At 32.2% G+C, this 27,071-nt stretch overlaps 1 protein-coding gene across 4 annotated transcripts in view; it reads left to right on the plus strand.

Annotated features, from left to right (window-relative positions):
- COMMD10 (COMM domain containing 10) overlaps positions 1-27,071 on the plus strand; it is a 280,419-nt gene that overhangs the window by 159,482 nt on the left and 93,866 nt on the right. For 3 of the 4 annotated variants that reach the window (XM_079143907.1, XM_079143909.1, XM_079143908.1), the window contains exon 6: positions 7,368-7,444. The exons of the other annotated variant lie outside the window; for it this stretch is intronic. In XM_079143907.1, coding sequence (XP_079000033.1) covers positions 7,368-7,444 — 77 coding nt within the window. The remainder of the gene's footprint in view (positions 1-7,367; positions 7,445-27,071) is intronic. 4 annotated transcript variants of the gene reach the window in all.

The raw sequence follows: 27,071 nt of genomic DNA on the forward strand, positions 1-27,071 counted from the left end.
TGATAGATATAAACTTCTGTGTTTTTTAACTTAGACATCTTTTATCATCTACTTGATATTCATTTTGTTTCCATGATCCTCTCAGTTTTGTGTTTGCTTTCTGTTATTTTCAGTATTTATTTTTCTAAAACATTTATTTCTACTTGTTTCTTTTCCTTCCCTTGTAAGTTTATATTATTGTGTTTGAAAATAAAAATGCAGTTTAGAAACAAATTTGAAAAAATTTCATCATACTTAATTCTGAAAATTGTTTTCTGAAATTACTAGCTCATCATTGTCCTTGTGTCAAACACAGGATATCAGCCACCAGGAGATTCATATTTATTTTATGGTACAAAATTCACACAAGAGTTTCTTACAAATTTGTTATGAATTTTTGGCCAATCAAACTGCTTAAACTTTCTGATCCATTTGTTCCTTTGAGTAGTCTCAGAGTTGAAACTAATTTGTTTGCTTCCTAAGTCAGTGAACCCATATACTTTTTTATCATTGATTTTTAGCACTGGAAAAATATCAAAATTGAATGAATTTGCTTACATATCTAAAGAAGAAAGAACCTTGTTGGGGAGTTCTCCTGAAAATTGAATTGGTGAAATAAAAATAAAATTCATAAGCAATAAGCACAACTTTTTCACAGATTTTTAAATCAGACATGTTATTTCAGCTAGTATATTATATTCAGTCCAGTTTTCTTTGGGAAGCAAGGATAACCCCATGCTGTTGGACTGGTAGGCTGAAGAAGAAATCAGCTGTTTCTGCCCCCACAAATTATAGATACAAATACTAGATTTAAATAGTAGAAAAGATACAAACTAAGTTTTTCTTTTTTTGCTATTTTAAAAGGCTTTTAAAAAAAGAACTTAGATTACTGAACTTGAAGAATATGTGAACTATTTTTCAAGTGTTTATGCTTGTTTTCAATTGAAATACTTGAATTAGACACATTTCTTTATTAATAATTGTAATTAACACATTTATTGTGTATGTTCTATGCAAGCAAACTAGAATACTTGGGATTATAATTTTTTTACTCCCATGTTCTTGAAGTCGAATGGAAACATTTAATTTTTATGATTACTAACAACTCATAGCCAGGAGTAGTGCCCATGTACCTATGATCCCAGGTACTTGGAAGGCTAAGGCAAGAGGATCACAAGTATGAACCAGCCTTGGCTGCTTACTGAGTTCCTGTCTTAAAATAAAAAACCAAAAGGTGGGGGATGTGGCTTAGTGGTAGAGTACCTCTGGATTTGCTCCTCAGTACAACACACGTACAAAAAAATTCCATAGCTGTGTTTTGAATTGATGTTGATATGAATTTCATTATATTTTGTTACTAATAGTTTAGCCGAATCTACATATCCAAATCTTGAACCATCGAAATGAATAATCCCCTATATTAGAGAAGGATGTGAATATTGTTAGAGATTTCTTATCTTTCTGGATTTTTTTGTAGGTCCTTCAGAAAGTTGCATAAAGATAATATTGTATTCATAGGTGTTCTGTCTTATTCATCAGTTTCTCTCAGTTGGTTTTAGAACATTACAGAATCTGAGAGAGAAAAATCAATTTTTTTAATATTACACTCCCCATCTTTATCATGGCTTACCATTCTTTCTTTTGTGCATTATGTAATAAATCTCACCTTTCATGGACTGGACATAGTATAGATCTCTAGGAATAAGACCTCAATATTTTCTTCTATCATAGAGTTACAGTTTAGTAGAGATAGCAGATGAGAGCATGGGCTCCTGAACTGTACTGAATTGTTCTACTCTTGGTTTTTATTATTTTACAAAGGAAGTTGGACAAGTCATTTCATCACTTGTTTAAATTTCCTCCTTGCTAAAATGAATATACTTCCTCTACATTAAATGAGGTAATATGTGCAAAACATTTAGCACTGATGGTTGCAAAAGGAACATACAGGCTACTATCTCTGCCATGGTGCAAAATGATTTGACCCGTTTTATTCAGTTATAAACATTGTCTTTCACTTTAGACCTTTTCCCTGTTTGTTTATGATTTTAAGTCTTTAGAAGGGTAGGGAGTCATAGGAATAACCTTGGTTTGTGTGATACCTTGCACAATAAGCATTTAGTAATTGAAATATGTAAAAACAATTACAGAGGAGGTAAGCATACACTTACCTCCCCACCCCTGCTGGATAAGTAGAGGCAGCAGTGACCACAAGCCTTTGTTTTGTTTTGTTTCTAATTTGTTTCCCTCTAGATTCATTTGTGGTTAAGAAGAAGAGCAATTGAAATTATTTCCTATGATTTTATTCTTTAGAGGTAGGGTCATACCAGTTTCTGTTTAATTCTTTATAGGGTTTATTATTAAGTTTTTAGAGAGATTTTAGTGGTATATTTATGGGTTGCAGATACATATCATCATTATAATTGTTGTTTATTAGATCAAACATTGGGAAAGTCTTTTATTGTGAATGGTAATTTTCCCAAATTTTTATTTTTGTGTTTTGATTTATTTCCTAGTTGCCTTTTATTTTTTCCTGGTGTACTCATTTCTTACTCCTTTCCCATTGCCTTTCAGTTTTCTCTAAGTTTACCCTAAAGTTTTTCAAAGGTATACAATAAGATTGGAGTTATTGTCACTTTTGAGTAAATCATTTCTTCTTTATTTATAGTTTGCATGTTATGTGTTATATTTTGACTTATTTAATAAATAATTATATTTTTCTCTTTGTATTTCTGTATGGAGATTTTAATTTTCATTTGGTTTTCCTCTGACCTTCATAAAAAGGAAAGATTAATGTAACACTTGGTGCATAAGTACATACTCAGACTTTATAAGCCTGGCCCTTAATATTTTCATTGTTTTACATGAGAAAAGGTTATCTTAACTGACTGCTAACAATGTAAGTTGCCAATTTGGTGTACCAAATCAGTTAAGATTGATTTCAAAATAGTGGTTTTTGGCAATTCACTTCAAAAACTCCAACATGCTTTTCAATTCTAATGAAGTACTTTGCAAGTATTACTGTCCTTATTTGTACAGGGAAACATAAACCAGGCAAGTTAAAGTGACTTATTTGTCCATTAATATGGCTGGTATATGGTAGTATTGTTATCTGCCTTCTAGTTAAAATTTTTATATAGTTACCTATTTTATCAAACTGAACATTTGAGTCTATTAAAATTATGTGTATATATATATATACACACACACATAAGTATACACACATGCTTATACATAAATATGTTTATATGCCTATTTATAAATCATTTTTCTCTAGGAATGTTAATTATTTTTATTTAAAAAGTTAATTCCATGTCATAGGAATGACAAGAGAGGAAGACTTGAAATAAAATCTAACTTAGAGAATATATTCAATATTTTGAAAATTGCCTATAAATCAGGGTACATTTGTTATAGTGGATCATACTGCAAAATTATTATTAGATATTGACATTCATCCAAACAACATTTATGAATAGTCCATCATGATCAGGGTGTTATACCTCACATCTAAAGAAAAAAATTCTGTTACTTCTTCTTTCATAATCTATGCTAAATGTAACCACTTCTCATTACTTTTATCATCATCACCTTACTTTAAAAGCAGGTTTGACCTTTAGAGAGAGATCTTGTATATTTTGTCTAAAATGGGATTCTGTTTCCAACTTTCACATTCTCTTCCTTTATTCCACTTAATTTCTCAATTCTACTTTCTTCTTTTTGATATTATCTCTATTTATTTTATTTTATTTTTACCTGTGTTTTATTTGTCTCTCCCCATTTGAATGAAAACTCCATGAGGATGAGTTCTTTCTTGTTAATCTGATGGTCTCCAAATGGAAAATACCTGGCATACCTTAGGTATACAGTAAAATGAATTGACAAAGAAATGAGTGCTGTAGAGAGACAGAGACTTGGTTCTGTATTTCACATTATCAAGTATAGTACCTTAACATATTTTTGTTTAATGTATCTCTTAAAATTTGGAAATGTTTGAATGATAAAAATGAGGTTTTGGTAGTCTACTTTGGAAAACTATTCCTAAAACTTTTTCTAAAAATACAAATTTGTTTACTAAAACATATATCACATAACTCAGGAATTCCACATTTAGTCATATACCCAACTGAAATGAAGACGCATTCACCAAAAGATATGAACAGTTCATAGCAGTATTATTCATGGGAGTCCCAGTATAGAAAATACTTAAGTGCCCATCAGCAGAATTATGCAGATATTGTGGTATGGTCATACAATGAAATACTAGACGTTGTTAAGAATATAAGAACTATAGTTATATTTTAAAACATGTAAGAAATTTTTAAATATAATGTTAAGTAAAATCAAAAGAACAGTTATTTGATTTTACTTACATGAAGTTCAAATGTATGTTTTTAGATATCAGGATACCCTTGAAAGAGTAGCACTGGAAAGGAATGTGAAGAGGGACTTATGGGGTACTTACATGTTTCATAGTTAGATGCTACAACATGATAATCCCTGACCTAATAGTGCCAATTTAATGATGTAGCACTATATGGCTGAGTAAAATAAATACATAAGTAAAGTGCTGTAAGTGAATTAAGAATGAAATCATTAATTTCATTGAGGTATACATAGAAAGACATAATTATAAGTAATTTCATTACCTTTAAACATTGACTTTTGTCATAAGTATTAGATGTTTCAGTAGGATAAAACTCAGTTCTTTTTATTAACAGAATCTCAGAACCCATATAATTTTATGATGAAGAGGCTAAACAATTTTCAGAGGGTAAATTATCTTTTCACTTAAAAACTCATTTTTTAAATGTTTTGAATTACAGTAGATAAAAAAAGTCATTAAAATATTTAGATACTGGGCCTGGGGTTATGGTTCAGTGGTAGAGTGCTTGCCTAGCATGTATGAGGTACTGTGTTTGATTCTCAGCACCACATATAAATAAATGAATAAAATAAATGTCCAGCAACATCTAAAAATTTTTTTTTAAATTTAGATACTGTAACAATCCAATGTCAGCACTAAGTGCTTTTATCAGTAATAATTATACTTATGAATCACTGGGATATCAAATAACAAACGTGAATTAGCATTTGGCACATTGATCAGATTGACCAAAATGTGAAGATGTGACATCACAAAATATTTGTGTAGGGAAATAAGCTCATTCATTTCTGGTGATAAAGTAAATTGGTATAGCCACTCAGAAGGATAGTTACTTAATTAATTTACAGTAATTTTGAAGACACACAAACCCTATGATCTTAAAATAAATGCTTCCACACTAGAGAACATCACACCTATGCAGGATAATCATAACATTTGTTACAGTGAAAAAAGTGAAACAATATGATTCTCTGTCCTAACTGTATAATTAAGCAGGTTTATTTTTACAGTGAGACATCATATAGCAGTCAAAATGAAAGAATTGGGCTTAATATTGCCAACAGTTAAATTTCAAAAAAACACTGCAGATTGAAATAAAGGAAGTTGCAAAATGATGTGTACAATTTGGTAATAATGTTGTAAAAATTAAAAACTAGACAGCATTATAAATTTTATTTAATAAACATAGAAAATCATATTAGGAGTGCTTATAAAGGAAGGAGGAAGGAGAAAATGGGAGTAAATGAAACTTAACTACATTAACAATTATTTTTATTAACAATCTGAAATATTAGGATCTGATATATCTAGACTATATATTTCATTTTTCTTCTTTAAGCTGAATTATATAAAAATTAAATAATTAAAATGAATTTTTAAAAGATCACCTAGGAATTAATTAGAACAAATTAAAAAATTTGCCAAAAAATCACCTAGGAAAGAAAAGAAAAAAACTTCTACTGGTTCAACTACTTAATCTTTTCATCCTTCTTTGATATCTGAAAAAAGTAACAGTGATAGTGTGGTCTATTCAAGTGAAAACTGAATTTGAAAGAAAATAAATTCATTAAATTCATTTAGTAAAAGTGATAAAGAACTTAAAAACAATATTTTAGAATATTTGCATAAATATAAAATTGTGCTATACCCCCCCCCTTTTTTTTTTTTTTTTTTTTTTGTGGTGCTGGGGATTGAACCCAGGGCCTTGTGCTTGCAAGGCAGGTACTCTACCAACTGAGCTATATCTCCAGCCCACTGTACTACCTTTCAAAAGTAAGATTTTAAAACAGAAACATAGTAAAGGTAATAGTGTTTAGATCTTTTGTGAATGTATTATGGAGTCTCATAATCTATTAATTTACTTCTCTAGCTTTGATTAGATCTTAAATATTTTTAGTAAATTGGATTTTTTTTGCATTACAGAAGTTTTTATGAGAATTATTTTGTCAAAAAATTTAAATTATATGGAAAAATAATTTTATGGAAAGTATTGTTAGTGTTCCTTTAAGTATATCAAGTTTCTTTCTTACTTTGGGCCTTCTCTTTTTCTAGTAGTTACAACCTAGTTAATTACACCATGGCTTAAATAGTTTTGCTGAGTTGCATCAAGTATGTATAAAGGTATTGTCAACACAGCCTATACTTATTTGTTAAAATATTTTGTCCAAGTGTGTATAATATAGAAATAGGGTTTTTCCACAGTCATTCATTATAAGAATGTATTTTCCTCTTACATGGTATATTAAAAGCAGCGGCAAGCAAGTAATTAAACTTTTTTGTTTGCTTTCCCTGAAATTACTACAATTCCTCTAGAAAAGGTATCACAATTATATGAACAGAGTTCAGAAAGGAGATTTAATGTGTGAAATAATCATTTTAATATTGAATGCTAATTTTACCTTCTCACCAATGCCCTATATATTTTGTAAAAAATTTAAATTTTGGACCGAATTACAATAGAATCATTGTGTTAGGATTCTTTAGAGAAACAGAACCAGTAGGGAATGAGTATATCATCTTATAACATATGTGTATTTCTTACTCATTAGTATATTAATATGAATTTTTGTAAAATAATTTTTACAATGCTCAAATCAGTTAGATGAGATTTTTATTGCTTTTTAATATAAGTATGTTGGATTTTAAAGAAATGGATTTGAAAGATCAAACAAGTTACTTTAATACATTTATTTGTAACTAAATTTTACAAACACACACATACAGAGGCAGTCAACTATTCATGAAATAAGATTATATTATACAATAATTTTTAAAATTAAAATATACATATAAGACAATAAAGTGTGTGGCTAAGAGTGTAGACTTAGATCATGTAGAACTGCACTTGATTTGCAACCCTGGACTTTCTGAACCTTAGTTCTCTTTGTGGTACTGGGAATTGAACCCAGGGCCTTTTGCTTGCTAGACAAGTGCAATACCACTGATTGACATCTCTGACCTGCCTCCCAACCCCCTGTTTTTAATTTTAATTTTGAGGCAGGGTCTTACCAAGTTGCCCAGGGTGGCTTCCAACTCACAGTCTTCTTGCCTCAGCCTTCCAAGTAGCTGGAATTACAGGTGTGTGCCACCATGTCTGGCTCTGAGCCTTGGTTTCTTACTACATGTAATATAATGTAATTCTTTGTGTTGATTAAATGAGAATATATGTAACTACTTAACATACTGTCTGTCCTATGCACACAATTTTAAGTAAAATATTTCCATACTTATTTTAATTCTAACTTCTTTCCTCTCAAACATAAACTAATAAATATTATTTGGGTTTCTGTGTCAGCTCTCAAAAACCGATTTGGTCCAAAATGTAACTTACAATAATATTAATGGTACTATACAGTGTAGCCATGGTTTGATGGAAAAATATAGGAGTAACAATTTGAAAAGCCAGAAACTATTATTTTCTCTCTTAACACTTTTTTTTATTAATCCTTTAACTTTTTACAGACTGCATTTTGATTCATTGTTCACAAATGGGGTACATCATTTCATTTCTGTGGTTGTACATGATGTAGATTCATACAATTCATGTAATCATACATGAACATAGGCTAATGATGTGTGTCTTGTTCTGCCATTTTTCATACGTCCCTCCTCCTCATTTCCTTCTACATATTCTAAAGTCCCCCCATTCTTCTCTCACTCCCCACCCCCCCACCCCCATTATATATCATTCTCCACTTATCAGGGAAAACATTTGGCCTTTGGTTTTTTGGGATTGGCTTATTTCACTTAACATGATATTCTCCAATTCTATCTATAATTTGCAAATGCCATAATATTATTATTATTCATGGCTGAATAATATTCCATTGTGTATATGTACCAGTTTCTTTATCCATTCATCTGTTGAGGGCATCTAGGTTGGTTCCACAATCTAGCTATTGTGAACTGAGCTGCTATGAACATTGATGTGACTGTGTTACTGTAGTATGCTGATTTTAAGTCATTTGGGTATAAACTGAGGAGTGGGATAAGTGGGTCAAAAGGTGGGTCCATTCCAAGTTTTCTGAGGATTCTCCACATTGCTTTCCAGAGTGGCTGCATGAATGTACAACTCCACCAGCAATGTAAAAGTGTGCGTTTCTCCCCACATCCACGCCAACATCTATTATTGTTTTTGTTCTTGATAATAGCCATTCTCATTGGAGTAAGATGAAATCTTAGAGTTGTTTTAATTTGCATTTCTCTAATTACTAGGGATGTTGAACACTCTTTCATGTACTTATTAATTGCCTGTATGTCTTCTTCTGTAAAGTGTCCAGTTCCTTGGCCCATTTATTGATTGGGTTCTTTGTATTTTCGGTGTAAAGTTTTGTAAGTTCTTTATAAATTTTGGAGATAAGTACTCTATCTAAAATGTTTGTGGAAAAGATTTTCTCCCACTCTGTAGGCTCTCTCTTCACATTCTTGATTGTATCCTCTGCTGAGAAAAGTCTTTTTAGTTTGAGTCCATCCCATTTACTGATTCTTGCTTTGATTCCTTGTGCTTTGGGAGTCTTGTTGAGGAAGTCTGATCCCAAGCCAACATGATGAAGATTCAGGCGTACTTTGTGCAGGGTCTCTGGTCTAATTCCTATGTCCTTGATCCATTTTGAGTTGAGTTTTGTGCAGAGTAAGAGATAGAGGTTTAATTTCATTTTACTTCATATGGATTTCCAATTTTGCCAGCACCATTTGTTGAACAGGCTATCTTTTCTCCACTGTATGTTTTTGGCTCCTTTGTCAAATATGAGGTGACTATATTTATGTGGTTTTGTCTCTGTGTCTTTTATTCTGTACCATTGGTCTACCTATCTATTTTGTTGCCAATACCATGCTGTTTTTGTTACTATTGCTCTGTAGTATAGTTTAATGTCTGGTATTGTGATTCCTCTTGTTTCACTTTGTCTACTCAGGATTGTTTTGGCTATTCAAGGTCTCTTGCTTCCAGATGAAGTTCATGATTGCTTTCTCTATTTCTATGAGGAATGTCATTGGGATTTTATTTGGAATTGCATTGAATATGTATAGCACCTTTGGTAGAGTGGCCATTTTGACAATGTTAATTCTGCCTATCCAAGAACATGGGAGATCTTTCCATCTTCAAAGGTTTTCTTCAATTTCTTTCATTAATGTTCTGTAGTTTTCATTGTAGAGGTCTTTCACCTCTTTTGGTAAATTAATTCCCTAATATTTTATTTTTTTGAGGCTACTGTGAATGGAGTGGTTTTCCTAATTTCTCTTTCAGAGGATTCATCATTTATGAATAGAAATGCTTTAGATTTATGCATATTGATTTTATATCCTGCTACTTTGCTGAATTCATTTATTAGTTCTAGAAGTTTTCTAGTAGAGCTTTTGGGATCTTCTAAATATAGGATCATGTTGTCAGCAAATAGTGTCAACTTTAGTTCTTCTTTTCCTATTTGTATCCCTTTAATTTCATTGGTCTGTCTAATTGCTCTGGCAAGTGTTTCAAGGGTGATGTTGAATAGAAGTGGTGAAAGAGGGCATCCTGTCTTGTTTTAGTTTTTAGATGTAATGTTTTCAGTTTTTCTCCATTAAGAATGATGTTGGCCGTGGGCTTAGCATAGATAGCCTTTACGATGTTGAGGTATGTTCCTACTATTCCTATTTTTTCTAGTGTTTTAAGCATGAAAGGGTACTGTATTTTATCAAACACTTTCTCAGCATCTATTGAAATAATCATGTGATTCTTAACTTTAAGCCTATTGATGTGATGAATTACATTTATTGATTTCTGGATGTTGAGCCAACCTTGCATCCCTTGGATAAACCCCACTTGTTCATGGTACTCTTATCTTTTTAATATATTTTTGTATGCAATTTGCCAGTATTTTGTTAAAGATTTTTGCATCTATGTTCTTCAGGGATATTGGTCTAAAATTTTCTTTCCTTGACATGTCTTTGTCTGGTTTTGGTATCAGAGTGATACTAGCCTCATAGAATGAATTTGGAAGGGTTCCCTCCTTTTCTATTTCATTTCTAATTGCATTCCATTATGGTCTAATAGGATACAGGGTAGGATCTCTATTTTTTTGTATTTACTAATGGCTTCTTTGTGGCATAGCATATGGTCTATTTTGGAGAAGCATCCATGAACTGCTGAGAAGAAAGTATATTCACTCGATGATGGATGAAATACTTTGTAAATATCCATTAAGTCTATATCACTAATTGTATTATTTAGTTCTATAGTTCCTTTGTTCAGTTTTTGTTTGGAGGATCTATCCAGTGGTGAGACTGATGTGTTAAAGTCCCCCACTATTAATGTGTTTTGGTCTATTTGATTCTTAAAATTGAGAAGGGTTTCTTTGATATACATATATGCTCCATTGTTTGGGGCATAAATATTTTAAATTGTTATATCTTGCTGTTTTATGCTTTCCTTAAGCAGTATGAGATGTCCTCCTTTATTCCATCTGACTAACTTAGGTTTGAAGTCCACTCTATCTGATATGAGAATGGGGACCCCTGCTTTTTTACTGGGTCCATGTGCATGCTATGTTTTTCCCCATCCTTTCACTTTTAGTCTGTGGATGTCTTTTCCTATGAGATGAGTCTCTTGAAGGCAGCATATTGTTGGGTCTTTCTTTTTAATCCAATCTGCCAGTCTATGTCTTTTGATTATTGAGTTTAGGCCATTAACATTCAGGTTATTATTGATATGATTTGTATTCCTGGTCATTTTGGCTTATTTTTGGTTTTTAACTTGACTTGGTTTCTCCTTTGATTGGCTTTTCCTTTATGGTAATTCCTCCCTATGCTGACTTGTATTGTTGCTTTTCACTTCCTCCTCACGAAATATTTTGCTGAGAATGTTCTGTAGGGCAGGCTATTTGTAAATTCTTTTAACTTTTGTTTATTGTGGAAAGGTTTTATTTCATCATCAAATCTGAAGGTTAGTTTTGCTGGGTATAGGATTCTTGGTTGTCATCCGTGTTCTTTCAGAGCTTGAAATATATTGTTCCAGGCCCTTCTTACTTTTAGAGTCTGGGCTGAGAAATCTGCTGATATCCATATTGGTTTCTCCTTTTATGTAATGTGACACTTGTCTCTCGCAGCCTTTAAATTTGATCTTTTTTTTTGTATGTGAGGTATTTTCATTATAATATGTCTTGGTGTGGATCTGTTGTAATTTTGTGCACCTGGTGTTCTGTAAGCCTCTCGTATTTGATTTTCCATTTCATTTTTCAGGTTTGGGAAATTTTCTGATATTATTTCATTGAACAGGTTGTTCATGCCTTTGATTTGTAACTCTGTGCCTTCCTTAATCCCCCAAATTCTTAAATTCAATCTCTTCATTATATCCCATAATTCTTGGAGTTTCCATTCATTACTTCTTAACATCTTCTCAGTTTGTTCAACTTTATTTTCAAGATTATTTTGTCTTCATTTTCTGGGATTTCTGTCTTCCACAAGATTTATTCTGTTGGTGATGCTTTCTATTGAGTTTTTAATTTGGCTTATCGTTTGTTTCATTTCAGGTAATTCTGTTTTTTTTTTTTTTTTTTTTTTTCAGAATCTCTATCTCTTTATTGAAGTGTTCTTTTGCTTTCTGCATTTGCTCTTTAAACTGTTATTGAAATGGTCATGCATTGCCTGCATTTGCTCTCTTATCTCGTCTTTTGCTTCATGGATCATTTTAATTATGCCGATTCTAAACTCTCTTTCTGTCATTGGGTTCTATCACAATAGAATCTTGGTTTGTTAGGGACACTTTCTTCCCCTGTTTTTTTTAATGTCATTTCTACATATTCCCCTCTAGCAGTGAATATTAGAGATACTGAAGTATCCCCCCCCCCTACAGCTTATTATGACCCTGAAGTTGTCCACTACCTCTCCTTTGAAGGGGAGATCAATACCAGTAGCACCCAATACAGAGAAAATGCAGCCCTGAACCATATATCCCCTGTAAAGACTTTAGCATTATTGTAATGAAGAGGATCAGTTCGATTACTATTTACAATATATCTAATTGTGAACAAGAGGATGGGGAAGGGTGTAGGATGTAAGTGAGGTATCTGTCAAAGGGCCTCCAGTCTCCTGTAGATGTCTCAGGGAGCGTGCCGCCCTTCTATTGATGATGACCACGCCCTCAGGAATAATTCAAAATGCCTGCAGCAACCTCCAAAGAAGCTGGGGAGGTGCAGTGTCCCTCAGCAGTAGTGGGGAAGGCGGGCAGGCTCAGCTACAGGCCTTCATTCTCCATGGGGAGGATGGGCTCAGCAACAGCGTCCGACCTTGGTTGGGGGGGTGGGCGGCTCTCTTAACACTTTAAGAATAGAGATAGTAAATCTCTCCCTGAACACCTTGTTATTTTTTGAGGCATATGTAATTATATGCACATATCCAAGCCAGTGGTGATTGTTCCAGTTGCTTGGGGCTGGATCTCTTTGCAGAGTGAGATTTGCAAGTGTATTGAAGATGTGGAATGAGGTTCCAAAGACATGAGATTCTGCAGTATTGTGTGTGTGTGTGTGTGTGTGTGTGTGTGTGTGTGTGTGTGTTTGCATGTATTTGTGTATTGGTGATGGTGATGGGTAGTTGAAGGGTTGGATAGGGAGGTCCAAGTGGTATAACAAGAAGAGTTAGGTGATGGATGTATAGAACTTCAGTTTGGGGGAAAAAAAAAAAAAGAAGAAGAAAACATTTAAACTGTACATTATTTCAAGAAATTCCTCCTAGCTTTTTCTTGAAATTAGATAACATATTTATTACTTTTTTGATTCCCAACTTTATTTAAGAAAACTAAGTGGAAGTTTAATGTTTTGCTTTAATATGCTAGTGGTATGTAACAGTACAGACATTGATCAAAGGCAACCATCAAAACCACATTAGAATTTTAATGATTATAGGGATTAAAGCATATCATAAGTCTGTATGACATAATTACTTGTTTTAGGGTACACATAGTAAAACTTCTGTCACAGTTCTTTTGGGTCAATTATTTTAAAAAATAAGCTTGGTGTTAATATTGAATGTTCTTGGAACATTGGGTTGGTCTCTGTAACTTTTATCTTTGTAAATCACACAATGATAGGAAGTACCTTCTATAAAATAAAGATTTAACAAATATACTAATGGCTATATATATATATATATAACATACTTCATTTTTTGTTGGTCTGTCATCTTTTATAGGCCTGCTTTCTTCTAGAGAACCATTTTGATAGTACTTGCTAAGAAGCCTTAGGCCATAAAAGCAGTCTATCCTTTTCATTTTGAAAAGTTTAAAAACCTTCTGAATATATTAATGATTACCACAAACTTGTTAATAATTATTCTACTAACAAGAGTTGTAAAGACACTAGAGATCAACACATGTGAACACTATGCTCCCTTGTTAGTTGAGTAACTTGTTACTTCACATCAGTCATAGCTTTCCTTTGTTGTGATTCAAATGTGGGCCCCAGCAAAATGGAAAATCAGCACAAACCTTTTGGATCATGGTGAAAATAGTTACTGAATATTAAAGATTTGTGTAAGGATTCTTAACCCATATAGGTTCTGTCTTCAGAAAGTCTGTGAACCTCCTGAAGTTATCTGCTGTATTTTGTGTATATATACATAGTCATTTTTTTCCAAGAAGCATATATGAGTACCTTCAAGTCAGAAAAGTTAAAGACCAGTGGATTAGTAACTTCTTCATGTCTTTTACATTGTATAAATGTTTGTTGTCTCATTTCCTTAGATTATAACATATGTTTGTAGATTTCATGGGTGTTCATTTATCAGTCGTATTTTAATTTTAAAGTTCTGAAAATTTGTGCCTTTTCATGATAAAGTATTTTTGATATGTATTTGTATTTTAGTGCAAATACAGTATTAATGATTGTATTGGATAAAATGTGAATAATCCTTTATATAATTTTGTATATCTAAATCCATAATTAACATGTAAAAAGGCATTTACATATATATTTTTAGTTGCAAATAGATCTTTTGTTTAATTTTATTTATTTATATGTGGTGCTGAGTATTGAACCCAGGGCCTCACACATGCCAGGTGAGAATTCTATCACTGAGCCACAACCCTAGCCCCAAAAGTTATTTTACATTCACTTATTTTCATGGAATAGAATATTTTAAAGCAAAATTTGAGTTGAATTTTTAGTTTTCATACTTATAAAACCTATGCTTTCATGGAGGTACACAATCCTAACTCATTCTATAAAAATGGAATTTCTTCATTTAGAAAATGGTAATATAATACAGAGGGTAGTATTTGTGAATACTTCATTCTGTTAAAATTAGATTTTGTGATAAAACTAGACTTTGTCTTTAAAGCTTTACTTACTGCTTTGTGTATTTCTGTGCTACCAATTGGAAATAGATTTTTTTTGCGGGGTACAGTGGAGATTTGGGTTACCAGTGTTTGAACTCAGAGGCACTCCCCCACTGACCCACATCCCCAGCCCTATTATGTATTTATTCAGAGACATGGTCTCACTGAGTTGCTTTAGTGCCTCCCTGTTGCTGAGGCTGGCTTTGAACTTGTTATCCTGCCTCAGCCTCCTGAGCTGCTGGGATTACAGTTATGCGTCACTCAGAAGTAAACTTTTTAGAAAGGGGAATTATAGAGTTGAAAGAGAAGAATTAGAAAATATAATTACAGTCTAACCTCACTTCAACATTTTTTAACTAGGCAGTGCGTTGTTGATTTCACAATTACAGCATCAACTATCATGGAATTTACCAGATACATTAAAGAATAAATGTGAAGCTGCTTCTGTTGACTTAGGAATTAATATTTTGAAAACAAATGCATGTTATTTTGTTACCAAAGAAAGCAAGCACATTAATTATATTAATTACTAAAAATACTAGAATTAAGTCATTTAGTGAGCATTTACCCCATTACAAGCATTTTTAGATTTCATCTGCTTTGATTTTTACAACTACATTATGTAAAAAATAATAGTCACTTTGATGAGGAAACTAAAATGTAGCTTGTTCAAAGTATTCTATATTAAGTTTCAAAGCTTGGCAATAATAGGTGCTCAATACTTGTTAAGTAGAATTGCATTGAAATCTGTGAATCTCCGACTCTTTTCTTTTTTAAGCATTTTTACTTCCCCATCTTGTCTCTGGTTAAATTATTGCCTCAAGATCCCAGGTCTATATACACATAACACATGGAAATGCACCCAGTGAAATGTATACCACCGTCTTTCCTCTTCATAGGGAGAGCAATGTGTTGCAGACTTTTATCATGGTATTCTGGACAAATATTATATCTTTTATAATTCTAATTAAAAGCTAAGTGAAGCAGATTTCTTATACTTCCCATTTCTCCTTGTTTATCACCATTATAGGGCTGGAGATTGGTTGAGGTTTTGGAAGTCTTCTGTGCACACACTCCTATGTCAATAGTGATGGATCCTCCACTTTCTTAATGGTTTATGTAAACAATTTCTAAAAAGTAATTGTTAATGTAGTTTTTACTTTGGTTTGGCTTCTTAGGAGAAATAACATTTTATGGATATGTCATAATTATACTTTTGTCTTTTGTGCTAAAGTATTAGCTTAATTTAAAAATACTAATTTAATTCTGTAGATAGATACCAAATTGTATGTTATGGATTATGAGAAAATTAAATTTAAAACTTCACTTTTTATTCAGCATTTTATAACAATCTATGTATGCAGAGAATTTGTTCATATTAAAAAGGTATCTCAGAATATTTTAAGTGTTATAGCTACTATTAATGCATTAGTCTCAAATTTATTTATGAGGGAGTGTGACCAAAAATAATATTGTTATTTTGTTATATCTAACTTTTTTTATAAAAAATAGGAATTTTAAAAATCCATATACTGAAATATTTTGTGTATGTCAGAATAATACTAAAAAGTTTTTTTGTATTCTTTTTTGTTTATAATTGCCTATTTTCATATTGCCTACATATTTATAAATCACTGCAGCATTTGGGTTTTTTTGAAAAAAAAAAATTTCCTTTGTGAAGAAAAGTTGAGGATAAATATTGGAAGATACACTGAGTACCTTGGAAGAAAACATTTTTTTCCTTCTTAGTATAGAGATCAGAATAGAAAAGCTGCTTTTGAAGTGACCCTTCATGGGAAAGGAAAAGCTTATCATTTACAGAATTAGATATCAAGGGGACAGTTGTTCTGAAGTAAAACAATCCAGACCATTACCACACTGATAATTTTCCCAATTAGATAGATAGAGGTTTAATCCTAAAGAACTCAGTATCCCGTATTCTTGGGTACAATGTTTTTTGCTTACAGAAGAAACATTTTTTAACATTAAAGAAAATCCTTTTTCCTTTGACTTATATTTTTAGCCATTACATAAGACTTTTATTGTCAGAAAAATAATACATAACAAACTGATCAAGGAGAAAGCTTTAATTTTTAATTTCAATTAGTAATATTTTCTCTTGTGTTTCTGTTAACTTGGAAGATTATTTTATTCATTTCTCAGTTAACTGTTAACAAAAGAGAAAAAACTGATTACATAAAGCATGTAACTTTGTATAGACTATAAAGTTTTGTTCCTGTGTTTTCAGTGTAACATAAAATAAATCTTATTGTCCTCATTGGAACAGTATCATAGTATTAGGCTATATTTTTTTATACTCATATTTTTTCACTAAAACCATAGTACTTAATCACCAGAAGATATTGCACATGCATAGCCTAGAACTTTCTGAAGTGTATATAAATTAAACATCAGTTCTAAATTGTAGTTTATTATTAAAGTTTTAATCTCTTAATTCTGTATCATATATTTGGTACAAAGAAGATGAAAACTTTTCTATTAGGATCATAGAATTTAGGAGGATATTTTGGGAAAATAAATTTTAGTAGGTCTTTTTGAATATACTTTTTAGTAAAATAAAGTCATTAAATAGGCATTACAAAATCACTTATTTTTGTTAAAGGACATTCAACTTAAATGTAATAAATTACCAGTAGAGAAGATTTGGAAAATATTGACAAGTTTAAGAAGAAAATAGTCCCCCCAACCCCATCATGCAAATCAACCACTCTTAACAGTAAACTTTTATAAATATTGACTGGTGTAGATTTAGGTTGTTCATAAATTTTCTCACATTGCATAGGCTGTGTGTGGATATAGAGGAAGGATCACCATCTGTAAACCAAGGAGAAAGGCCTTGGGAGAAACTAGTCCTGCTAACTATCTTGATCTTAGACTTCTAGCCCACAGAACTATGAGAAAATAAATTTTTGTTGTATAAACTACCCAGTCTGTGGTATTTTGTTATGGCAGCCCTATCAAAACAAATTCTCTTCCCTCCCCTTCCCTTTCCTTCCCACAATACAGTTGAAAGAATAACAGCTCCCCACATATGGTAGATTGTAATCCCGGAACTCTACTATAATTATTTAAAGAGATAGAGGTTTTTATAGCTTTGATTAATTAAGGACCTTGAGGTAGAAGGATTATTCTGGATCTGATTGTCCAGGTAGGCCCTGAACACAATGACAGATGTTATGAGAGGCAGGAAGAGATTTGACATTAGACACATTGGAGCTGGCAATATGACCACTAAGGTAGAGATTGGAATTGTGGCCACAAGTCAGGAGATTCTCAGAAACAGATTCTCAGAGAGAGTACAACACTGTTGCACCTTGTTTGGGGCCTAATAAAACTGTTTTTAGACTTGCTAAGCTAATAAATTTTCTATGTTTTAAGCTATCAAGTTTGTGGTAGTTTGTTATAGTAGCCATAGGAAACAAACACAGTTACTGGACACACCAAATATTTCTCAGCATGTAGTGACATCATCTTATGCTTTTGAATTATGTGATTTTTTTTGCCTTTTAATTTGTAAAGTAATAAATTACATTGATTATTTTTCTGTTTTTGAACCATCATCTTATTCTTGGATAAATTCAGTCTTGTTATTTTTTAAATACACAGATTTGATAATATTTTGATAATAGAATTTTTTAATTAAAAAGTAAAGTTAGTCTGTAGTCCTTCATTTTCATACTATCTTTGTCGGGTTTTGATCTTAAGGTTATATTGCATTTATTTGAATAAGTATTAATCTTAAAGTCATCAGAGTTGAAACTTCCTATGATAGGACATGGGGAACTATTTTTGTATTCTTAAGCAGGAGAAACCATATGAAAAGACAGTTTTATATAAGAAATAATGGTACATCCAAAAGTCATTTATAGTTACCTATGGAGAATAATCAGGCATTCAATACCTTCCATATTATTTTTTAAGATACTTATGGTTATATAGTTACTCATAGTTGTGTTGCCAGTTAGTCACAGAAGCCTGGTGAGAGCCTATTTTCAAGAACCCTTAGAAATGTTATGAAGAAAAGGTCTTAGGTTTGCAATAGGAAACACTACTGTTTCTACATCTCTTGATTGTGGGCTCTGTATAGATTGGAAGGGTACATTGTTGCTTTTTTAAGTTGCAGGACAGTTCCTATTTTTTATAAAAATAGTCCCAAATTTTAATTGTGTACATTCAGTTTAATTATTTTGGAGATGACCCTCCAATTGTTTTAGACATTATAATTTAGTTATCCTAGCCACTAAATTGTATTTACATGGTAGAAAGTCAAGAGGGAAATAAGGTTGAATTTTCAGAGTCCTTTATTTTCCTCCCCTCCCCTCCTCTCTCTTTTTGTCCCAGAGGAAAAATAACTAGATAGATAAAGAATGGAAAGAGAGACAGACAGTTCAACCAGAAAAAAATAAAACCTGTATTACATGTTTATAAGAAGATGAACTGTACCCCCCTTGATCTGCAACTTTCCTTTAGTTAAAAGGAGTGGGTGTAGGTAAATCTTTGTGTAGCAGCCACTGTCATTAAACAAAACACATAGTAAGTTTCAAGTAGAGAACCTGATGAAAGGAGGAAACTATATGTTAATACTCCCTGGGGTATTAGGGCATTAGGGGATTGCACAAAGCATATTTAAGAAAAAATAGTGATGTCCTATTCTCCATAGTGATAGTTAAATCTGATTTAAGCCTGTAACTCTATATTCTCATAAAAAATATCCCCAAGAGGTGAAAAGAATAAATAGTAAGACAATATATATGGATTTTAAGTAAAGGTAGTTTTGATTGTTGGAATTAAATTTTAGTAGTTGTATTTGGAAATCTACTCATCCCAAAGTCTACCTTCATAAAAACATGAAATCTTTTAATATGGGTTAGAATTATTTTAGTCAACAGTTATAATTTCTGTACCCATCAGCCTATCAAACCCTTATATTTCAAATGATATTAAATTGACTCATTGACCCTCTGTTAAAGGGGAATATACTTTCAGAAGTAGAGTCTACTTGTAGTCATAAAATTGACAGTGTTTTACAATTGAATGTAATGTTTATTCAGGAACATGAAGCTAGGTGTACAGAAAGATAATCCTAAAAGAAATTATCTGTTCTTCATTTTGACCTTTTGTTCACAAAAGAAACTAGAATTCAAAAGAAAACAGCATTTAGCCTCTTTATATTATGGTTATTATAGTTGATTGGTATCTTCAGATTGTTCTTGATTAGAATGTATAAAATATTTAATAATAGTGTTTAGTTTTTTCTGTTTCTTATTTATTTTCAGTTCATCTGTCACTGTATTTTTGCCATCAACTATAAATTATATATGTAAGTCTTTATGAAAGTCAGATATTTTCTGTAATAAAGTACTTCTTGAAAAGAAAAAAAGAGCTAGGATAAAATGTGAGGAAATGAAACCTAGAAACTATTTTAGACAGAGGAGTATGCACTTCTATGTATTAGTATCAAGAAATGTAAAAAATAAGTTAAATTCACACCAGAGAAAAGGAATTTTTCACCTACTGAGATAATGTAAGGCAAGAAATAATGGAGCATGTTTTTTCACCTTTTACTTGAATATTGTTTACTTAACAATATTTATTGAGCTCCAAAGTAGTTACTGAAGACTATTCTAGGTTCTGGGAATATATTTGTGAATATACTATTGAATCAGATATTAGATTTATAATTGGAAATTTTAAGAGTTCTAACAAGGGAAAGCTCATGCTTTTGGAGCACAGTCCTGGGAAACTTAACCTAATCCAGGGAACCTCAGGAGAGAACTGTGTAACAGAGACCATAGACTGACACTGTAAAATTGAGTCAGAGGCTAGAAAGAGTGTTACAGGAACACAGGAATGGTGTGTTTTAAACCCCTGGAAAGATGGTAATGCATTGTAAAGTACTCAGAGAAGTTCATGATCACAGAATGGAGGCAGTGAAATAAGGCAAAGTCAGACTGGAATGATTGAAAAGATAACATTTGAAATCATTTGATTAAAATATGGTACTCCTTTCAACCAACCATAAGAATGAAGATGTTCTAATTGGTGTTCTTTGCCTAATGCTGTTCTGAGTTGCCATTAAGTGTCATTTTTCTTCAGATTGAAGAATTTCTGTTAGCATTTCTTATTATTCAAGTCTACTGGCAATCCACTTTCTTAATTATTTTTTCTTATGTGGCCTTATTTTACTTTTATTATTGAAGGATAAAATTTGTTTCTTCACTCCAAATGTGTTATTCCAACTACTTTAATTTCTGTCAATTCTGATGGGAATTCACCTCTCAGTCTTACCATTTTTTCCTTTTATGGAAAGTATGTCATTTTTTCCCTGGCTGCTGAGTCAGCTTTGATCACCATGACAAAATGCCTGAGAAAATCAACTTAAAGAAAGAAAATTTGATTTTGGCTCATGGTTTCACAGGTTTTAGTTCATGGTCTCTTGGCTTCTTTAGTTTCTTGACCTGTGGTGAGGCAGAACCTCATGGCAAGGAGGGTATGACTGAACAAAGATATTTACCTCATGATGGCTGTGAAGGGAGTAGGCAGGGACAAAATACATCTTCAAAGGCATGCCTTCAGTGACTCACCTCTTCCAAGTAGGCCCTACCTCCTAAACTTTCCACCCCAAGTCTTCAACACATGAGCCTTTGGGGAATGTTTGGCCTAAACTATAACATCCCTTTTAAATTTTTGTTTTATCTTTGTCAGCTCTTCGGCAAATTATTTCTAGTAGAAATTTTCCTTGTGTTTATACTTATTAAATTTTATTAAAGTTTTTGGACTGTAATTTACTGTTTTCCACCAAATTTTGAAACTTTTTAGCTATTTTTTTCCTTCCTTTTTTATCAACTGTCTTGCTAAGATTCCAATAACACATATGTTGAATCATTTCCTTTTGTCACACAGGCCTCTGATATTTTAATCATTTTATTCTACTGTTCTCTGTCTCTCTCTTCTGGATTGGGTAATTTCTATTAAAACAGCTTCAATTTTACTGATTCTTCTGCCATATCTAATTTGTGGCTGTGTGCATTTGAGTATCGTTTCTATTGTTATACTTTCCAGATTTGGAATTCCCATTTCTTTAGTATTCATTTTTCTTTTGAGATTTCTTCTTTGTTCACTCACTGAGAGCTTAGTTTTGGTTTTTTTTTTTCAATTCTTTGAACATATTTATATGAATTATTTTATCTTTTTAGTTCAGAATCTGGGCCCTTAAAATTACTCATGACTTTGGTTGTTTTTATCAACTGAATTTTTTGTTTTTTATCTTTCATATAAGTGTATATAACACTTTTTTGCTTCTTTGCATGTCTAGAAATTTTTGGTTGAAAATTCATCACTGTTATTTATATGGTAAAGTAACTATTTTTTAGTAGGCAGTTTGCATTGAAACTGTAAACTTTGTCTCCTGTGAGGAATAAGGCTTACAGCTTCTCACTGCTGCATTACTAGCTTCAACTCCTATAGGTCTCCCTTGTACCTTGTACAAGCATATTTTAGCAGTCAGCCCAAAGATTTTGGCAAAGACAGTGTTCACCCTCTCTACTATTTCTTTGCTTCTCAGAATTCCCTCTTAATTGACAGTGGTTGGGCTGCATCTTGGCTCTGTGTTCTGACATATCAAGCCTGTCCATATTCATCTTTCTCCCACTCAAGCTGCAAATGACTAATGAATGCACTCAGCTAATAAAAGAATCATAGATTCAAAAATCTGATTTTTTTTTCTTCTTGTCTTGCCTTTTCACTAGGCTTCATAAGTCTCCCTTGCTTGTGTATAATTTTGCTGTCAGCCAGGAATTTTTAGTTTGTTCTATGGATTTTGGTCTCCTGCCTTCTGATGTTGGCTTGCTAACAAGATTTTTTCCCTTTAAATTTTCAGCTGCTTTTCTAGCTCTAAACTCCAATTTCTAGCACCTTCAGTCACTATATCTCCCTGCCCTCCATTTTTTTTTTTTATTTGTATGTGACTGTGACAATTGGTCAGTGACCTGGGGTCAGTAAGCCATAAACTCTCAATTATTACACCCTCCACTTTCAGTCTTCAAAATTAAGCTCTCCTCAGTTGTATATCAGCTTCAAAAAACTCTAAAATATTTTTAAGTAGTATGTTTTAATTTTATTTTTATCATTCTTATCTCTGGGGTTTTGTGTGACCACTTCAATTCTCAACCATTGCTAGAAGCTGAACTTTTTTATCTATTGATTTTAAATAATACATTTTTAAAAGTCTTCTAAATATCCAATAAAATTTAGGTGAGACTTTTATACTTTAATATATACCTCAACTCTTCCAATTTCATATTTACAGTTTACAGTTTATACTTTTCTTTCTTCCTTTTTAAAAGAAATAGTAAACTTTTATTTTGTTTCATGGATTTCTCCCAGGTTCTGTTCATTTTGTGTATATAATTTTCTTCACTGCTTTGGATATCTAGATATTTGATTAGAAAGTAGTTTGGTATTGGACTCAGTAGCACTACTGGGGAGTTTAGAATTAAAAGATTTGTTAATATTTCAATTTTCTCAAAGTAACATTTTATGTTAACTATGTTTTTAGACACTTTATTTTGTAAACTAAACCATTTATACATTTTCCTGATGTTACTAACATTATGTATAGTATGCACTCAGAATTTATTGGTTCTCGATTCAAATCAATAAACACTATATTGTTGTCCTTTGCATTTGGTGTGGGTTACTGTCCCTATTTACATATGAGAATGTGAAAATCTTTTGAGTTTTAGAACTAGGGAGCCAAGTACTACAGCCCACTTACTTTATTGTTGAAAAATTTAAGTGCAGCCAGGTAAAGTAATACTTTGTTAAGTACTGACCTGTAGTATTAAAACCAGTTCTTGAACCCTCCAGGTCTCTTAATTCTTGTTTCATTTCTTATTCTGCTGCATCTAATTCCACTCCCTCCATACACAGAAAAAAGAAACAAAAAACAACTTATGATTCAGATTACTCTATACCACTTTTAAAAACCCATCCTACCCAACAATTATAATGCAAAACTTGTTTCCTCAAGACTCAGTATGTTTATGAGCTACGAAATATATTTTTTTAAATGAATGGAGGAACTTTGGATTGTGTACAGGGAAATGAGGGGAGGGAGGGGGCAGGGGGAAGGAAAGATGGTGAAATGAGACAAACATCATACTCTATGTACGTGAACAATTGCACTAAATGGTGTGACTCTACATCGTGTACAACCAGAGAAATGAAAGTTGTACTCCATTTGTGTACAATGAATCAAAATGTATTCTGCTGTCATGTATAACTAAATAGAACAAATAATTTAAAAATTTACATAAATATGTAGTCATGGTTTTTCAAACAATTGTAGAAGAAACTACATAAGTTTCAATTTTAGATCATGCTTATTTTATATGACTTATTTATGGAAAATAAATCTGAAGATGGGAAAGTAAATGAGAGTTAGCTTAGGTTGTTGTATAATAGTTTATCTAGTATTGTAACATAAGATGGAGATATTGGCATACCTCAAATAATGATAAGATTTCCTTTCTCCCTTTCTCTCTCCCTCCCTCATATCCTTCCTTCCTTTAATTAGTGGGGTATTTTAAATACTTATTCTGAATTTTAGTAATTTTTCTAAATTCCCCTTTGAGTGCTGAAGGACTAGGATGTTTGAACAACTTTGGTGAAACATAACCTTAGTTTGACTCAAGGCAGAAACCTAGAATTTTTTCCTTAATTTCTTTTCCTTATTCCATATTCTTTTCTTAGAATATTAGTTCTTTTTTAAAATTTTATCTTGAATTTGCCCTCATCTCTTCCCCCTCATATCTGCTGCACCACTTATTTCAAAGTATCATCCTTTACCTTTTCTGACTCCCACTAGGAATCTTATAATCCATTTTCACAGTTTAAAGTTGACCTTACAATGTTTTGGGGTTCCATCACTCCCTGCTTAAAACACTTTTCAGTAACCTTCCATTGTACTTGGAATGACTTCCAGGCTGTTTTCTGTGGCTTATGTTACTTTGTCCTATCAGACCCAAATCTGTATCTCTCCAACCTGATTTTGTGATTTGTTGATCACAATCATATTAATGTTCTCATAGTTCCTCATACACTAGTATTTTTCTGCTGCAATTTATTTTACATGCTTTTTCATCTGCCTGGCATTCTTTTCCCAGCACCACATATGACTGATTTCTTCTCTCCATTTCTTAAATTGAATCATATGTTCTTAGGCATACCATGACCACGATGCCTGCCCCTGTCTGATTAGTTTTCTCTTTTACCACTAATTGTAACTTGAAGGTATTTTGATCATTTATCTTTTATTTTTGTCCATCATTCTAAAATTTGACTCTTATGAAGTTAAGAGACAAGTAGTTCAGCTTAAGGTAGATAATTCTGTAAAAATATAATTGATTTTTATCTAGTGTTACATTTTAAATATAGCCAAAAATTTATTTCAATGCTATTAAACTTGGCATTCAGTATATAACATTAGATTGTAAATGAGCCTCAAAATTTTAAGTGCTATACTACTTATAAACTGAAAATTTATCTTTTATAAACATGTAAGATTTATTACTTTTAAATGATTGTACATAAACTAGCTCAACCATTTTGTATTTGGTCCTCTCATTTCTAACATTTTGTGTTGTACATTCTTATCATTTCTTATTAATTTTTAGGAATTCATGTGGTATGTTTCCTTTAGATTACATACAGAAAATTTTTATAGTGGAACAATTTTGTAGTGATTGGATCTGAAGAGCTGTACAGACAGTTGTGTATATTAATGTGCTCAGTATGTTGGTAGAATCTTAAGGCTTTAGTATTTATATGCTCATTCATGAACTGTGGAACACTGAGTCCCTACGGTTTTAGGGAAATAAGAGTTCAGCCTGATAAAACATAAATAATCTTCATTTCTTGCTTCACTCCAGTCCCCTTGAATTTGAGGAAATTTATCTTTTGCTCTTATCTTAAAAAGCAATAGCTTTTCCTGGAATAGGGGGAATAATTGGAGAATTCCAGAGTATTGCAGAAATACTTTAAGTACTATACTACTATGCTCAGAATACTGAGTTCTACTTGTTTCCTGGTTGGCCTCAATATAGAGATTGAGGAAATGGTTTGTTGCCATGGCCCGGTTGCTGCTTCTAGACTTGGCCAATAGTGCTTTGAGTTTTCCACTTGCTGTGTACTCTAGAGGAACTGCCAATCAGAATGCTTCCAGAAGTCTTACCACAGCTTCCCCAAGTTATTACCACCATTACTTTCCATGTAATCTTGGATAAATTCTTTCCTTTTCTAGGCATAATTCAACTGAGATAAATAAAGAGCTCTTACCTCATAACATTATTGCGAGAATTTAGTGAGTTGAGAAATAATACATTGTTTTTTTACAGTGTTTGGCACTAGGCAGATATTTCTGTTGTGATTGTCATCATCATTGTTAAGAAAACTATCATGACTTCTATCCAGTATATGGATTCAGAATATAATACAGAGGAGCATAAGGAAGAAGACTGCTTTTCTAAGCATTCTGGAATAATAAGTCTTCCCTAGGATATATATTCTCCCACTGTCCTCTACTACTGTCTTTATTATTGCCTTTCACTCATTATCTCTGTCAAAATAGAACATTCTCTGGGGCTCTTATATATGTTTATTTCTCTGAAGGGTGATGAATTATAAGATTTAAATTATGCCTGAATTGAGTTTCTCCAGGCTTCATCCTCGGGGGTCACATGCAGTTACATGCTTTTAGTGATGGTAACTCAGTTTCATTGATTCATGTCCTACCTACATAACACCAGGCTTCCACTTCCCTGCAAAGTATACCCGTTAATTCTGGTAGTCCCTGGGGCTTTCCACTAGTGACCATAAGCTCCACATGTTCATTTACTGTTATCTTCTCACATAGTTATACAAGCTGTCTCTCTAAAGTAGGTCTCATGTATCACATTCCATATTAGAAATACTTACTCTTGATGCTCTCACAGATGTAAATTCTTGAGCTTACAAAATGTCATTGTTGTCATTTGGCTTCAGTGTCTCACAGAGTCCTTTCAGAAAACACCTTTTGTCTAGAGAAATCCTCACCATAGGTCCATTCTTAATTTTTTAAATACCTTCCTCAAATCTCTACTCAAAAGTCAACTGCTTTTCATTTTTCATTCCTTGTAAAAGTCAGGTCATAGGAACAGACCCTTTTCTGTTACCAGTTCTACTATACCAGACTATTATAGGTAATCAGGCTCCCTCTGAATTCTGGGGCTACTTCAGCAGCACTTATATTTCATTTGGGTAATAGTTATAATGTATTATAAACACTTACGTATCACATAAATGTATTATACCTGTCAAATTCTGCAATTTAACTATATG

The sequence above is a fragment of the Sciurus vulgaris genome, assembly GCF_902686455.1.
Source record: "Sciurus vulgaris genome assembly, chromosome: 6".
NCBI lineage: Eukaryota > Metazoa > Chordata > Mammalia > Rodentia > Sciuridae > Sciurus > Sciurus vulgaris.